The following is a 16772-nucleotide window of genomic DNA, read 5'->3' as shown; positions in this document are numbered from 1 at the left end:
GCAGGTGAGGAAACAGGGCTACAGGCACACGGTCCTGGGCTTGGCTTTACTCGTGCTCTGGAGATTTGAACTCAGTCCTCATTCGTAAAAGGGCTTTACCCACTGAGCATCTCCCCTGTGCCCAGCTTATTCCAGGCCTGGTCCCTCACCAATGCTACTGGAAGTAGGTTGGGTTAGGCCATCCATGAGGAATGCCTCTCTGAAGATTCTAGATCATTTTTTTTTCTTTAAAAAAGTAAAATTGGGCAGTGGTGGCGCATGCCTTTAGTCTCAACACTTGGGAGGCAGAGGCAGGCAGATATCTGAGTTCGAGGATAGCCTGGTCTACAGAGTGAGTTCCAGGACAGCCAGGGCTATACAGAGAAACCCTGTCTCGGAAAAAAAAAAAAAAAAAGAAGTAAAATTAATTTGGGGCTGGGGACACACATGGAAAAACTGCTGGGAGAGCGTGGAGATCAGCATTGTGGAGTCAATTCTCCCTCCAGCTGTGTGCGTTCCAGAGCTCAAATGCCAACAGCAGGTTTCATGGAAGGCACAGTTTATCCACTGCGCATCATCCAGTCTACTCTTACTTTTTGAAGACCTCATGGTTTCAACAGTAAGAGTATATGGTCCTGAGAGTTGTCTCAGGGCTAACACCACTTGCTCTTGCAGAGGACCTAGGAATTCTGAGTGCCCACTTGGTCGCTCACACCATTTGTAACTCTAGTCCCAGGAGATCAAATGCTATCTTTTCTGACAAACTATGCATGTGGTGCATATATATATATATATATATATATATATATATATATATATATATTTACACATACACACACATATATATACACACATATATATTATATATATTTGTATGTATACACACACACACATAGGCAAAACCACTCATACACATAATTTTGTTGGCTTTTCACTTTTTTCGGACAGAGTCTCTCCATACCACCCTGGCTGTCTTGGAATTATATGGATGAGGCAATCCTGGAACTCACAGAGCTGCCCCTGCCCCTGCCCCTGCCCCTGCCCCTGCCCCTGCCCCTGCCCCTGCCCCCTGAGTGCTGGGATTAAAGGAGTGCACCACTACACCCAGTTCTTTCATTTGTACATATACATACACATATTTCAAGAGGCGGGGGAACACTTTATTTACCATCCCATGTGCCAAGAACCATGCTCTGATCCAGGAGTGGGTCCAGTTCTCACACACCGTCTCACTCAGTTCTGTGTGTGAAAACCTGGTGAAGAACTGGAGGCACTTGGGGGGTGCTGTGAATGACCACCCTTTCAGAGATCCCACCTACTACCTACTCTCCTAGCTGTCACTGCCTCAGTAGTCCCAAGAGCCATGAAGGAGCCATTTTGGGGGAGCCCAATGTTGGTGTGCAGGTACTGTGCAGAGTTGGGAGTGCTGCCAAGGAAGGTATAGGCAATGCTCCAGCCAGGTTCAATGTTCTTGCACTTGGCCCTTCCATCATCCTTTGCGGTGCTGAGGGACAGGATGGCTTTGTGTGGTCCACGGTGGTAGGCACTCAGTAACTCAGGAAGAACAGAAATGGAGCTGCCTAGGTGCTCAGGTAAGGCAGGTCCTCTCTAGACATAGGCTAGAAGTGGACTTTTGCAGAAGAAAGCAGGGGGAAGGCCATGAGGGCCTGTGGGCTAGGGGCCACAGATGACTTCTGCCAATGAGTGGAGGAGCCAGGCAGTGCCGGCAAATGCTCTCTGTTCTGTGAACACTCTGGTCCCAGAGCAGCTGGAGAGTCAGAGGATGCCAGCCTCCCACTGGTGGGCTGCTCCTGCCTGAGGGGTTGTGGTGGGGCCAGTTGGTCTTGGGGGCTGGGTATGAGGGGATCAAGCTTAGAGAAAGACCCCAGCAGGCTGGAACCAGAAGGTGATGATGCAGACAGGACAGGGCTGGGGGAGAGCTGGGCTAGAGGTGTCCTCACCATGAGAGGGTCAAAGGCCAGTGAAGGCAGGAGGGAAGGGAGGAGGCCAGGAGACTCATGAGAGCATGGACCTGGAGAGAGATGCTGGGCTCGGGGAGATGAGCCCGGAGTCTGGAACAGGCCCAGTTGTTCCTGGCAGCCATTGTATCCAAGAGGGGCAGGTTGTCCTGAGGGTTGCTTGGCCTGGATTGGGCATCCAGAGGGCAGCAGAACAGGGCAGGGATCACAGTCCACTCTGCACAGGCGTTCATGCAAGTGCAGTGTCCGGCCCCACCCTGCCAGCTCAGTCTGCAAGGCCTGGATCTCCTTCCGAAGGGCGTGGTTCTGTTTCTCCAAGGATTCGTGCTGCTGGAGGAGAAACAGGTGGCAGGGACGGATGTCAGCATCAGGATACTATCTGGGGTTCTCACTGCTCTAGGATATGAATGTCCAGAGAGAATCTCTTGGCTATTGTATCCTACCCCATATCCCTACTGAGCTGGGACCTTGCCAGAAGAGTCCAGTATGGCTCTTCTGAGAAGCACCATTTCTCACCCAGGATCTATCTCCACCTAGCTACCCCCACCCCATCACTTCATTAGCCCATTCAGTCACAGCATTCTTGTTTGATGGATCTGGACTGGATCTTTGTTTGGTTGGGGAGGGGCCACTGTAAACAAATGAGGAGGGAACAAGAAGACAGTGAGTATCTTCCTCTCTTGCTCTCCCTTGAGTCTGGATCTCTCGATAACCCTGGAGCTGGACATTGTAGCCAGCAAGCTCCTGGGATGTGCTTGTTTCTGCCTATGATGCTGCAGCTACAGGCACAGGTGGCCACACCCAGCATTTTATTATTTATTTATTTATCTATTTATCTATTTATTTATTTATTTATTTAGATTTTTCGAGACAGGGTTTCTCTGTATAACCCCGGCTCTCCTGGAGCTCACTGTATACACCAGGTTGGCCTCGAACTCAGAAATCCACCTGCCTCTGCCTCTCAAGTGCTGGGATTAAATGCATACACCACCACTGCCTGGTCACACTCAGCATTTTTAACATGGTATTAGAGATCTGATCTTCATGCTTGCACAGCAAAGCTGCAAAGCATGATGGGAGGGCTTGCAAAAACAAGCAAGGCTGAGGTTTGATCTTTTGCTATGTATTTTAATACTAAATTCTGCCCTCATCCCCACCCCCCACCCCTGCCACCCAGGCCTGGGTGCCTCCAGGGACAAGTGAGGCTATGTGACCTTGTCCTCCAAGTTATCCCTGATTGGTGAATAAAGAAACCTATAGCCTTTAGCTGGACAGAATTGAGATAGGCAGGGTTTGCTGTTCCGGGCTTGGGATCTGAGAACATGAGAAGAGGGAGAAGGTGTTCCAAGCAGAAGAAGCCATGGGTTAAGAAATTTCAAAGCATGGCCATGAGGTCTGGCTGCTGTAATTAATAGCAACCATGGAACATAGCAAAGTACATCTCTGGGTAGTAGACATAATAGCATAGAAGGTAGCTAACTGCTCAGCTCTACTGCTGATTAAGGTTTATTATAAATATAAAGGCTGTGTGTCTTTTATCCAGGAACTGAATGGTTAAAGGCAGGGCAGAAACCTCCAGATTGAGATTAAATACTTTCTACAACAAAGGTTCTTACCTGTCAAAGCAGATCTGGCCTCCAGGTTCTCCTAGCACCCCTCAGTCCCTACCAGGCATTGCCCTCTACCCTGAACTTTCCAGCCCTGGGGCTGGACTGCCCTTCCCCCAGAGGCTCTTCCCTGTATAATTCAGATATTTTGGTCTCCTCCCTCTCTCCTTCTCTGTCCTCTCTGCCTGTGTACATTTTCTGTTTCTACCACTCCCCTACTTGGTGACCTCTCTGTCCTTAGGGCCAAAGAACTCAACCAAGAGCAGCTTCCCAATAAACCTGCCTTTAATATCATCTAATCTGGCCTGAATTGGCTCAGTTCACCATTGGAGAAATAACTTCTCATTACCCACTAAAGCATCTCCCTGTGTCCAAGTTTTTTTGAGACAAGGTCTTCCTCTATAGCTCAGGCTAAGCTTCAGCTCCAACTTGTTGCCGTCTTTCCTCCTTGTCTCAGCCTACCAAATTCTGAGATTACAGGCATGCGTCACCATGCCCGCCTCTGCCATTGAGTGTGGACTGAAGCCATTAAAGGTTCCCAAGACTCCAGGATCTGAATGCATTGCTGTGGGGCTCCAAGGTTCTCTCTTAATTCCTGTCTTTCCCCCTGGAATCTGCCTGACTGCCGTCTTCTCTGCCAAGATGCTCTGAGCCCTGCCCCCATGCTGCTCTTGATATGGCCTTTATAGGGCAATTCAAGGTTATTCTTTCTGGATACATTGAGCCTGCTAAAGGCCAGTGCTCAGCTTCCAGGTCCCCAGAAGGCACCAATAGGCACTATAAGGGATTCAGGGTAATGTCTCATAGGTGATGGGTACCCCTGAACCAGCATTTTCTAAGTTCTATTCTGCTGGGTGCTAGGTTCTGAAAACCCACAGGACAGCCATTGACATGCAGTTTTGTTTTGGGGAAGAGCTGTATACAAACTAAGCTATCCTTGAACTCCCGATCCTCCAGACTCCAGCTCCCAAGCCTTAGGATCACAGGCACGACATGCCAACCTGCCCACCCACCCATGCCAACCTGCCCGCCCACCCATGCCAACCTCTCGTTGTAAGGCTATTGATCCTCCTGGAGTAGAACCCATTGGGTCATGTGCTGCCATGCAAGGACTGTGCTTCATTTATTTACTTATTTTTTTTTAACATTTTGTGGGGAGTAGCGTGTGCCATGACCCATGAGTGGAGATCAGAGTGTTGGTGGCACTACGTGACTCCACAGACCAGGTTTTTCTATCCACTCCTCGCCTCCCTCCATGCTGAGCTGGCACGTCTAAACACCACTTATGGTGCTGGTAACAGCAAAGATGCAGAGAGAATTTTATCCCCATGTCTTATAAGTATGAATAACTCAGCCTCCTTCAGTCTCCCCTGTGGATATTTTAAAAGGAGAAGTTTCAAGGGCACTCTGCAGGACATGTGGGGCAGCCATGGCCTCCATTCCAAAAGGCCTCAGAGCCTCCAGCAGCCCCATTTGCACAATGCTTTTTAAAGACAAAAAGGTCATTTCTTTTCTTTATAGAAATTTAAAGTATATTTTGTTTATGTATTTATGTATTTAGTGTGTGCATATGTACGTGGGCACATCTGACCACGGTGCAGATGTGAGGGTCGGAGGACAACTTTCAAGAGTCGGTTCTCGTCTTCCACTGTGTGGATCTCAGAGATGGAGCTTAGGATCAGCAAGTGCTCTCACTGCCTGAGCCCTCTCTGCAGCCCCAGAGAGGATATTTCTAAAGCATCTTGGCTGGGGACATAGCTCAGTTGGTAGAGTGTTCACCTGACATAAATGAAGTCCTAAGATCAACCCTTGGCAGCACATATACTAGGCATGGTGGCACACGCCTCTAATTCTAGCACCAGAGAGCAGAAGCGTCACTGGTTAAGACAGTGAACTGGTCCTCCAGACGACCCAAGTTCAACTCCCAGCACCCAGGTCAGACAGCTCACAACCACCTGTAACTCCAGTTCCAGGGATCTCTGACATCTTTGACCCCTATGGGCATTGCACCTACAAGCACACACACACATACATATAAATAATTAAAAATAAAATAAGCCAGGCATGGTAATGCATGTCTTTAATCCCAGTACTTGAGAGACAAAAGTAGGCAGACCTCTGTGAGTTGCAAGCCAGCCCCATCTACATAATGACCAGGAGAGCCAGGGCTAAACAGAAAAAGCCTGTCTCAATAAATAGATAAACAAACAAATAAATACAAAGAAAGCCAGTCTGGTGAGGTGATTCAGCAGGGACAGGTGCTTTGCCACACAAACTTGATGGCCTGTTTGATCCCTGGACCCATGCAAACACGAAAAGAGAAAAGTGCTTTCACAGAGCTGTCCTCTGGCCTCCACAAGCATGCCCCCTCACACTTACAATCAATTAAAATCTAATAAATAAATAAACAAATAAGTAGATAACAAGGTCTGGAGATGCCGCTCAGTGATAGCATCTGTCCAGTACCACAACCCCGGTCACACCAGACAGACCGAGCAAATGTGTCCTCCTGCAAACGCACCGTGTGTTTCCAGAGCTCCTTATCCTGACGCTGCCCTTGGCTCTACAGTAAATTGTGAGGTCTCTTTTTTCTGCCAGGCCCTGTTGTAGGTGATTGCAAGCAGAATGGAATGGGACAATCTGGTGCCCCCCACTGGCACCTGGAGTCTCAGGAGACAAGCAACATGGGGGGATGTAAGAGAAGGTTACTGTAAAGGGTGACTAATCCACTCACGAGTTAATGGATGCGAGGGAACAGTGTGGATGACCTATGGCGTGAAGGCCACTGGGGAGGATGGGCTGATCCACTTGTGGGCTAGTGGGTTATGTTTCTGGCATACCCCTTCCACACTATATCATGCCCTTGCTTTGCCTTGCCTCCACAAGAGGTCCTCACTACCTGCTGGGCAGATGCTGGGTCATGCTGGGACTGCTTTCCAGTCCTAAGAACCATGAAATGAAACTCTGTTCTGGGCCTAGAGAGATGGCTCGTTGGTTAAAAGCACTAGCTGCTCTTCCCGAGGGAGCAGACTCCACTCCCAGCACCCACATGGGGGCTCACAACGGTTTGTAACCCTTGTCCCAGGGGCTCTTCTGCCCCCTTCTGGCACTCATGAGCATGGCACACATGATGTCACAGATATATATATGCTGGGAAAATACCAATACACATACACATAAAATAAAATAAACTTTTAAAAAGAAAAAGAGAGACTGGAGAGATGGCTCAGTAGTTACGAACACTAGCTGCTCTTCCAGAGGCCCTGAGTTCAATTCCCAGCACCTGCAGGTGTGGCTCACAACTATAACATGATCTGATGTCCTCCTCTGGCATGTAGGTGTATATGCAGATAAAGCACTCATATACATAAATGTTTTAAAAGAGAAGAAGAAAGAGAAGAACTCTTCAGTGTAGGTTACTCAGCCTTTTGAACCAAGAGTGAGACCATCCCTTACCTGGTGCAGAGCGTCCGCCTTACTGGTGTGCTTCTGCCGGCTGCGCTGGGCAGCCACTCGGTTCTTCTGCTTCTTCTTCAGCTGTTTCTGAGACTCCCCAAGGTCCTATGAGGAAGGAGGCAGAGGTTCTGTGGTCCTGGCAGCGGCCTGCCTCCTCTACCTTGATCAGCTACTTGGAACGTTGTCTTTCTCAAGCCTAGTCTCAAGAAGTCCTGTTCTCCCAAAGTCTGTCTCCTCCCTCCCATGGCACTAACAGTCCTCCTGAAGACACTGCACTCCTTACAGTAACGCCAGCCCTACCCCGTGTCTAGCTTACAGCTTACTTAATAAGTAGGGAGGGTGGGATTTGAACCCAGACCATAGCAACCTCAAACACACATTCTCAAAAGTCAGCATTGGCTTCTTCTGAGTGCAATAATCTCAATGGTAGAACAGAGGCACATGGTATTTTCCCAACTGTCCACAGACAGTGAAGGAAAGAAGGTGAGAGTAGACACCCCAGAGTGAGCTGCCATTCCTATGATCTTCCAGCCCACAACCCCACAAAGGCAGCAGGGTCAGGGTCTGATATGATCCCATGTGCCTGTCCTCAACTCAGTCTAAAGGGGCTGGCACTCACTTACTGAAACAACATTTAATTTCCTCTGTGTGTGTGTGTGTGTGTGTGTGTGTGTGTGTGTGTGTGTGTACACTGTAGGAGGACAGCCTTAAGTATCATTCATGTTCAGAAGCCATCTGCCTTCTTTTAATTTAAGTTGTGTGTATATGTGGTGACCTGTGTATGCATGTGAGTGTCTGTACCCTTGGAAACCAGAAGCAGGTGTTAAGTCCCCTGGAGCTGGAGTTACAGGTGATTTGGTTGTGAGCTGCCCCGTGAAGGTGTTGGGAACCAATCTCGGGTCCTCTCCAAGAGCAGTGAGCATTCCTAACTGGCCCCCACCTAGTTTGTTTGTTTGTTTGTTGTTTGTTTGTGAGATATAGTCTCTCACTGGTCTGGGACTCACCAGTAAGACTGGGCTGCCTGGTCAGCAAGCGCCCCTCTCCCAGGGCTGGGCTTACAGGTGCTTGCCACCTAACCAGGTGCTTTATGGATGCTAGGGACCAAGCTCAGGTCTTTAGGCTTCCGAGACAAGTACTTCACTGACTATGCTATCTCCCCATCCCTTCAACAAACATTTATTAAACATCTACTATGCACCAGGCACAAAACTAGAAGGGCACAGAAGTGGGAAAAAGAAGAAGAAAAAGGAGGAGTAGGAAGAGGAGACAAAACAAACAAATAAAATTAGGCAAAATGGCAAGATGTAATGGAAGGATTAGTTCAGGCCAGACTTGGCTACATAGTGAGTTTGAAGCCAGCCTGGGATACACGAGATCTTTCCTCAAAGCAGGAATGTCACCTACCTGGCACAGAAGAGATCTACAAGACTCCATGCTCACTCACAGGGCAGTGGGGCGGCTGCCTAGAACTGATGGAGATTCCATTGGGCAGAGAGGACTGCTCCTGAGAGCTCTGAGCCCTCCAACCCCGGGGACCACAAAACTTAAATGGAACTTGAAGTCAAATGCCTAGAGCGGGACCCTGTCTCTGTCACTCCACCTCAGGCAAGACTCCAGCCACTCTGGCTGAGGACTCTGCATGTCCCTTGGATTGTGGCTATATCCTCCTCAGGGCAAACTTCAGACCAGAATAGAGGCTGGAGAAAGACAGAGTCAGCGAGGAAAGAAGGCAGCTGTGATTTGGGAGACTAGAGAGAGAAGGGAAGGATCTGGGAAACGCTGCAAGGTGAGAGCAAATGGATTGCGAGGAAGCAGTACGCACGCATGCAGGGTCCAAGTTCAAAGCTGGAGACTGGTCTGCAGTGTGAGCGCCAGGAAGTCATTCCAGTGCCCAGGAGGAACTAAACCGTGAGATGGGAGTGTGCAGCCCAGTTCCCAGGTCACACAGATCATGGTGACCTTACTGCAGCCTTCCTTGTCTCTCTCCATAGCGTTTCTTTCCTAGTCCCCTGTACTCACTGTCTCAGTCAGCAGCTCGCTACTCCCACAGAGTTGCATGGCTTAGGCAAGGGGAAAAGAGGTTCAGTCTGGTCCTGGATGTCCCCTCAGCAGCTGTCCCCTCCCAGTGACCTATGGAGGCCCAAGGAAGTGGTGGCTCTTTAAATCCCCAGTGGCCACTCCGCCCCTAGCACACCCAGTTTCAGTTTCTCCTAAAACCATGGGCTGCCCAGAATCCCTGGCTCTTGCTCGCTCACGCTCACTCACGTGGGTGGAACTTCCTAACAAGAGCAGCCTTCCGGTTAGGCCCCTTCTCTAGAAGAAGGATGGTGGAGGGTAGATGGGAGCAGTTAACAAGACCGTATCCTGGAGAGGGCTGGCAGGATGCCAGGGACAGAACCTAGAGGAAAAGCGGGGTTGGGGTGGGGTGCGTGAAGGAGCCCCCATAGTCTCTGAGAAAGTCCAGGTTCACAGTCCACACTGGAGCTGTGCAGCTTTGAGAAGGTGATTCACCTTCTCTGAACTTTGGTTTCCTTATCTATGAAGGGTATGGGTAGGGTGGAGCAAATTTCCAGGCCTGCGGCTGGGTGTGCCTGGTGTGGTACTTGCACTGGAGAAGCAGAGGCAGGAGAATCATTCATGAGTTTGAAGCCAACCTGGGCTACATAGTAAGAACTAAAAATTCTCAAAATATAAAAGTTCCCAGGCATAACAAAAGAACTGTGACAACACGACCACTCCAAACTCTCTGAGACCGATGTTGGACTCATGCAAAAAATCAACAATCAGAGCTGGCGTGATAGTGCTCGTGACTGCACGAACCTCCAAATCTCAGGACTCAGAGGCAGAGCCCAGCAGGTATCTGAGTTAAAGGCCAGCCTGGTCTACAGAGTAAGTTACAGGACAACCAGGGCTAAATGATGAGACCCTGTCCCACTGATGATGAAGAATTTAAACTTTTTAAATTTAATTTATGCATACCAGTGTTTTGCTTGCATGTATGTCTCTGCCCTACATATATGCCCCGTGTCCTCAGAGGCCAAAAGAGGGCACTGGAGCCCCTGGAACTAGAGTTTCAGATATTTATAAGCAAAAATGTAGGCGCTAGAAACTGAACCTGGATCTTCTGGAAGAATAGCCAGTGCTCTTAATCGCTGAGTCATCTCTCAAGCCCACAAAATAAAACTTTTAAAGGAATCTTTATGTCCAAGTTTATATTTAAAAAACAAAAAGTGCTAAATCTGGGCACAGTGGCAGATGCCTATAATCCTTGGGAAATGGAGGCAAGAGGACCAGAAGGACAAGGCAGTTTATGGCTACACAGAATTGGGGTCTAGCCTGGGTTAGAAGAGACGGTGTCTCTTAATAAATAAGTAAAGTAAATAAAAATAAAAAGACTGCAATTGATTAGTAGTGTCTGCCATGTCGTGATGTCTGTAATGACCAGAGTTATGCAACACAGGAATCTTTTGCCATCTCTAGAACTGGTCCTGAAGCCAGCTTGAGCCTTAAGAGATGAGCCCTGGTGCTCTGCCCACCAAATTTATCATCCATACCTTCTGTGTGTGATCCCTTTGCTGTGGATGATAAAGTCATTCCTAGTCCACAGAGCTGTTTGAAGGGGAGGAACAGGATGAAGAGAGCCCTTCCCTATTAGAAAGCACTGCCCAGCCTGGTGCATCTTCTCTTTGAGACTTGCAGTGGATCTGGATTCTAGGATCGCTGACATATTCATAATTGAAACTGTTGGGTCGATGAGATTGGACGTGCCAGCAGGACCCTATCACCTTGCTTCTGAGAGCCCTGGGGGCAGGGGCTGAAATGGGTTGACCTAGGCTACCCATTTCTTGGAATTATTTTTGTCTCCCAGACATCGGGTAGGGTAGGGCGCTGGCTGGATGCAGCACCTGAGGGGCTCATTAAGCCTGTCTGTGAACTCCACAGGGGAACAATCTGGAGGAAGCTTGGGTATGACGTCACCCCAAAAAACACCTATTGAGAAGACTAGGGCCCAGTGTCCCTGCTTCAGCCTGCAGTTCTAACTAGACTCCTTGACTTCCTAGACCAGGGGCTTCCAGGAGAACTGGACAGTCTACAGGGGCGCCTCCTCCTGGGAGACCACATCTCCAGAGGAAGAGGAAAGGGGGGTGTTTATGGCTTGATCTTCAGAAGGGAGAGGGAGTGGCGGGCGGGGATGGGTACAGGGTAATGTTTAACCTTAAATGGCCCTGCAAGCTTCCCTGAGAGGTGGATGGACTTCCAGACCAGTGAGACTACACGCCCTGACCCCTCGCTCAGCCAGGGACCTCATCACCTCACACCAACACAATAGCCTGGATGGCTTACACAGTGCTTATTCCCCATAGCTCTAGAGGCAGAAAAGCCCCAAAGCAAGACAACAGCAGGTTGAGCTCTTGTTAAGGGTTGCCAGGGTCTCATTGTGTAGCCCAGGCTAGCCTTAAACTTTCAGAGATGCTTTGGACTTAGCCTCCAGAGCACTGAGATTCCAGGTGTGTAGCACCAAGTTCTATCGTTTGGCAGAGCTTTGTGTTCTTGTTATCTAGGTCAGGGTCTCACTAGGTAGCCCTGGCTGGCTTAGGACTCTATGTGCATCAGGCTGGCCTTAACGTAATGCCTCTGCCTAGTGAGTTACCATGTTTGGTGGTGGCAGCTGCTGCTGCTGCTACTACTGTTTGTCATTGTCACTGTCCTCCTCCTCCTCCTCTTCTTCCTCTTCCTCCTTTTCTTTTTGAGGGAGGGTCTTACTATGTAGCCCAGGCTGGCCTCCTGAAGTTGGTACAACTACAGCCATGTGACACTATCTAACTGAAGGTTTGGTGTTTGAAACATGAATTTGGAGAAAACACTGACATTAAATACATTCCTAAAGGGTGGGGTCATAAAACCCAGAGAGTTAAGGTCTCCCACCCCAGGGAGGCAGAGCTGGAAGGAGAACACAATCGCTCTTTCGTCCAAGCTCCCAGTCTTCTCTGTCAAGCTCTTGGGGGCCTGTGACCCCTGCAGGGTGGTGGGTGGAAGTTGGGGGTTTCCCAGTACCTGAGGTCCAAAGCAAGTATCTGCCTTGCTCTCAGAAGTGACCCAATGTCTCAAACACTGCCTTCAGCTAACAGATGCTCCGTCAGCACATGAACAAATTAAAGGTGGGAAGCTTCAATGTGGAGACATCAGACATCCAGGCTCCCCAGCATTTCCCTGGAAGACTCGCTGCCACGGGACCTGCACACCTAGAGGCCCCTTCTAGCCTGTAAGAAAACGGAGCCACAGGAAGGAGATGTGTTGGTGCTTGGTCCCAACGTCCTCCTACACCTGCTGGCAATAGATGTTCAGGCCTCCAGCTGTGTGGGGACAAGGATCTCTTGGTCTAAATCTTCTCATGATGGGCACCCCTTGTTTTAGGGCTGGCCTCCTTGGCCCTTGAAATGCATGGAAGATAAGGAGCTGAGGTTGGTCTGACTTCTCATATCGAGTAAAGGACCTGCTGAAAGCCGAGCCTTAGTCTGTAACTCAAAGGTGTGTGGGACGCTTCCTGTCCGGGAGGTCAGGGAAGCCTTCCCGAGTGACAGCTCTTTGGGAGGACCTTTGAGAACAAGCAGGCTCTGTGTCAGTCCGACTACTCACCCTTCTGTGTCTCCTCTGTAAAATGGGTTAATAAGAACTTGATGAAGCAAAATATGTAAGCAGCCTAGAACATTGCACAGCAGAAGTCAACATCTGGGCAAGATTTGGGGGTTTTGCTTTTTAATAACCAAGTCTTTTACTTGTTTGTTCAAGACAGGGTTTCTTTGAGTAATAGCTCCTGGCTGTCCTAGGATGATCTTTGTAGACCAGGCTGGCCTTGAACACACAGAGACCCACCTATCCACCTACCTCTCTGCCTCTGCCTCTGAGTACTGGAATTAAAGGTGTATACCACCACTACTAACTGGCTTTGTGTTGTTGTTGTTGTTTTTAATTTTTTTTTAAAGATTTATTTATTTATTACATGTAAGTACACTGTAGCTGCCTTCAGACACACCAGAAGAGGGAGTCAGATCTTGTTACGGATGGTTGTGAGCCACCATGTGGTTGCTGGGATTTGAACTAAGGACCTTTGGAAGAGCAGTCGGGTGCTCTTACCTGCTGAGCCATCTTACCAGCCCCCTGTTTTTAATTTTTAAAGTAATCTCTCTCTCTCTTCCTCTCTCTCTCTCTCTCTCTCTCTCTCTCTCTCTCTCTCTCTCTCTCTCTTGGGTGTGTATGTGAGAGAGAGTCAAGCCAGCCTCCTGCCTTCTGTCATTTTAGCCATTCTTTCACATTTGAGACAGGGTCTCACTATGTAGCCTGGAACTCTGTAGACTAGGCTGGCCTTGAACTCACAAAGATTCACCTGCCTCTGTCTACCAGTTGGGTGCTGAACCTTAAGGTGTGTACCACCATGCTCAAACCTTAAAGTGACATCTTTCAGCATAGATGCTGGGGTTCATAGCTAGGTAGGACTGGAGAAGTGGAGGCAGATGGATCAGTTTGAGGGTTGTTTTTTTTTTTTTCCAGCTAATGGTGAAGAAGATTTGACCTTCTTTTTAAGGTTATAATTACATCATTTCCCTCTTCCCTTCCAAACCCTCTCACATATTCCACTTGCTTTCAAATTTGCAGCCTTTTTTCCCATAGTTGTTACATATATACATATATGCACATATACTTTTTTCCATAGTTGTTACATATATACATATATGCACATATACATAGTTGTTACATATATACATATATGCACATATACATCTAACCTGCTGGTTCTGTGCAGTGTTACTTGCTTGTATCTTCTTGCAGGGTTGACCACTTGGTATTGAGTAGCCAGTTGGCACAGTCTCATAGTCTCCATCTGTTGCAAAGAGTTATCTTGGTGAGGCGTGTGAACTACATTTATCTGGCTAGATTCTGGAGAAGGATCTTTATCCCCTTGATTTGCACAATTTTGTGGGTCTTCTGGTCAAAAGTATGGCAGGCCATTTTTGCAGGTCACCTCGCATGCCCACAAAAGGAAACACTGGACTTTCAACAAAGGGATTCCATAGGAATCTAGTTTTGTTGTTGTTGTTCATATCATTCCAGACCTGGACTTTTCTTCGTAGCCGTCACCATCATCAAGAGCCGTGCGTGGTGACTCACACCTGTAATCCCAGAAGTCAGGGTGCTGAGGCAGGAGCATCAGTGGGAACAGGGACAGAGACACAGCTCCATGCTACTGCCTCAGAAGCCTGATAGGTTCTTTTAATTTTTTAGAGACTTCTGCGCAGGTAAAACCAGGTCATCAGTTTCAAAACAGAAAACAATTTTAGAATGAGCCAGTATGAAGCAGGGTTGAGGTTTATTAAACTTACAGTCAGTGAGATGGTTCAGAGAGTAAAGATACTCGCTGCCAAGCCTAGGATCGAAAGCTATATTCCCAGGACCCACATGGTAGGAGAGGACCAATTCTACAACGTTGTTCTGTGTCTTCCACATGTGCAGAATGTGCCATGGAATGTGTCCCCGCATGTGGGTACAGGCGCGTGCGCATGCACACACACACACACACACACACAGATTCATACAATAATAAATAAATGCACGGAACCACATTTTATTTAGAGATTTGTATGTGTACCTGCACAACTTCATATGCACCACGTGTGCACAGGTGCCCTCAAAAGCCAGATGGCCTGGAGTTCCAGGCCGCTGTGAGTCACTTATGTGGGTGCTGGGAATGGAGCTGTCCTCTGTGAGGACAATAATTGATCTTAACTGCTGAGCCATCTCTCCAGCCCCACATATAGCAAATGTTTGTGTTGTTCTTGCTTCTCAGCTGGCAAGAAGCAACTAGAATCCAGGGTAAAGTGTGCCTTTCTTTTTCATGTCCCATAGTTTTCTCTTTCTGTCTTGCCTAAGGAGGATAGTCGCATGTTTAAGCCAGCCTGTGCTACCTAACAGGATCCTATGCCCCTCCCTCCAATTTTCCAGGGTGCAAGAAAAGAAAGGATTTATATATTTAATGAAAAAGTCAGTAGTGGCTCACACCTTTAGTCCCAGCACTTGGGAAACAGAGGCAGGCAAATCTCTATGAATGGTCAGCCTGGTCTACAGAGTGAGTTCCATGACAGCCAGGGATACACAGAGAAACCCTGTCTCAAAAAAAAGGGGGTGGGGGGAGCTGCGTTGCATGTGCGCGTGTGCACACACACACACACACACACACACACACACACACTTGTGGGCCTGGCTATACTCTAACAAGCAGCCCACAAGCAGCAGCAGCTTAGCGGCACTGGGAGGGGGGAGTCCTCACTCACTTTCTCAATAGGTACGACAATTTCTCCCCAGGCTTTTCTCTCCTTGGTCTGACTTGAGTCTCTTGTGCATTCTTGCTATCAATGAGATGGGCGTAGCCAGGGTCCCAGGCTCGCTCTTTGGCAGGAGCTGGGGTTCACCTTCTCTAAATCACAGGGACAAGAACTGAGGAAGTGGTTAGCCCCACGGCCATCAGGATGCTGCCAGAAGGGCAAATGGTGAGTGGGTCCTGGCAGGATCCTAGGCTAGAGCAATCACACACGAGGAATCTAGGGAGCTTCACTCGCCAGGAAATCCTTTTTCTCCCAGCCCCAGGGTGACCCAGACTCTTTGTTGTTCGTTGTTGGGTCTCACACAGCCCAGACTGACCTCATCTTAGCTATGCAGCGAAGGATGGCCTGGAGTGCTTTTAAAAATTTTTTTGTTTTCTGTGCATTTGTGTTTTGCCTGCAAATATGTCTGTACGCCCCTACATTCCTGGTACCCAAGAAGGCCAGAAGAGGACCTTCTGGAATTAGAGTTACAGATGTTTGTGAGCCACCATACGGATTCTGGGAATTGACTCTAAAGGAGCAGCAGTCAGTGCCCTCAACTGTCAAGCCATCTCTCCAGCCCCAGCTCTTGAATTTTGGATCCTCCTTCCAAGTACTGAAGCATGTGTCACCTGTCCCTGCAGGGACTTTTATCCTGACCCATTTCTTCCCATTCCTTACCATCAGCCAGAATTGGGAAGCAAGGTGTTGAGTCATCCACACACAGGAAGGCAAAGGCTTGCGGAGCGGAACGATTCTAGGCAGATTGCTGGTCAGGGAATAGGGAAGCAACTCCTGGGGACCATAAGCCAGGAAGGGCCACTTTCAGTTTCAGCACACTAGTCACGGATGGCTAATGAGAAGGCCTCCCATGGGGTAGGTAACAGCAGTTCTATGTGGTTCTATGATGTCACCCCTGTCCCTGTCATCGGTCCTTTCCTGGTGGTGGGCCCTGCCACTTGAGAGGAAGTGGGAGATGGTACACCCGGGTGCTCAGCAGAGCTGAGCTCTCTGCAGAGCCCTCTGCTGCCCAGGACACATTGCCTGCACTTTGCTGTGGTTTCCTTAAATCGCATAGATTTCCAGGAAGGTCACTGGAACCTCTGGAGGAGGGCAGGAAGTTTAAATAATAAACAGCAGAGCTGTGGAGGTGGTGGCTGCGACCCCAGCTCTTAGATTCTCTCTCCCAAAGCCTTTTTGCCTTTGTGACCTTGGCCAAGGCCTAGTTTCTCTGGGCTTCAGTTTTCTTGTCTATAAAATGAAAATCCTACCCAGGAGAAGCAGTGCATGCCTTTAATCCCAGCACATGGGAGAGCTTTGTGAGTTCGAGACCATCCTGGTCTCTACAGAGTGAGTTCCAGAACTGCCAATGCTACACAGAGGAATCCTGTCTT

At 48.7% G+C, this 16772-nt stretch overlaps 1 protein-coding gene across 4 annotated transcripts; it reads right to left on the bottom strand.

Moving 5' to 3' along the window:
• Window positions 1-1117: 1117 nt before the first annotated feature.
• Window positions 1118-9197, bottom strand: Batf2 (basic leucine zipper transcription factor, ATF-like 2). 4 transcript variants are annotated; one of them, XM_017318301.2, is made up of 4 exons: window positions 9041-9197; window positions 8426-8490; window positions 7022-7126; window positions 1118-2288 (listed from the first exon to the last, which is right to left on the bottom strand). In XM_017318301.2, exons 2-4 carry the CDS (start codon window positions 8453-8455, stop codon window positions 1599-1601), a joined length of 825 nt encoding a protein of 274 aa, XP_017173790.1. In that variant the 5' UTR covers window positions 8456-8490; window positions 9041-9197; the 3' UTR covers window positions 1118-1598. The 4 variants fall into 4 exon arrangements, with proteins under 4 accessions (XP_017173790.1, NP_001366458.1, NP_083243.1 ...); NM_001379529.1 differs by having other exon boundaries at window positions 8426-9155; NM_028967.2 differs by lacking the exon at window positions 8426-8490 and having other exon boundaries at window positions 9041-9155.
• Between the last annotated feature and the right edge of the window lie 7575 nt (window positions 9198-16772).

Source organism: Mus musculus, chromosome 19 (genome assembly GCF_000001635.26).
Source record: "Mus musculus strain C57BL/6J chromosome 19, GRCm38.p6 C57BL/6J".
In the NCBI taxonomy this organism is placed as follows: domain Eukaryota; kingdom Metazoa; phylum Chordata; class Mammalia; order Rodentia; family Muridae; genus Mus; species Mus musculus.
This window is presented reverse-complemented; position numbering and strand designations above follow the sequence as displayed.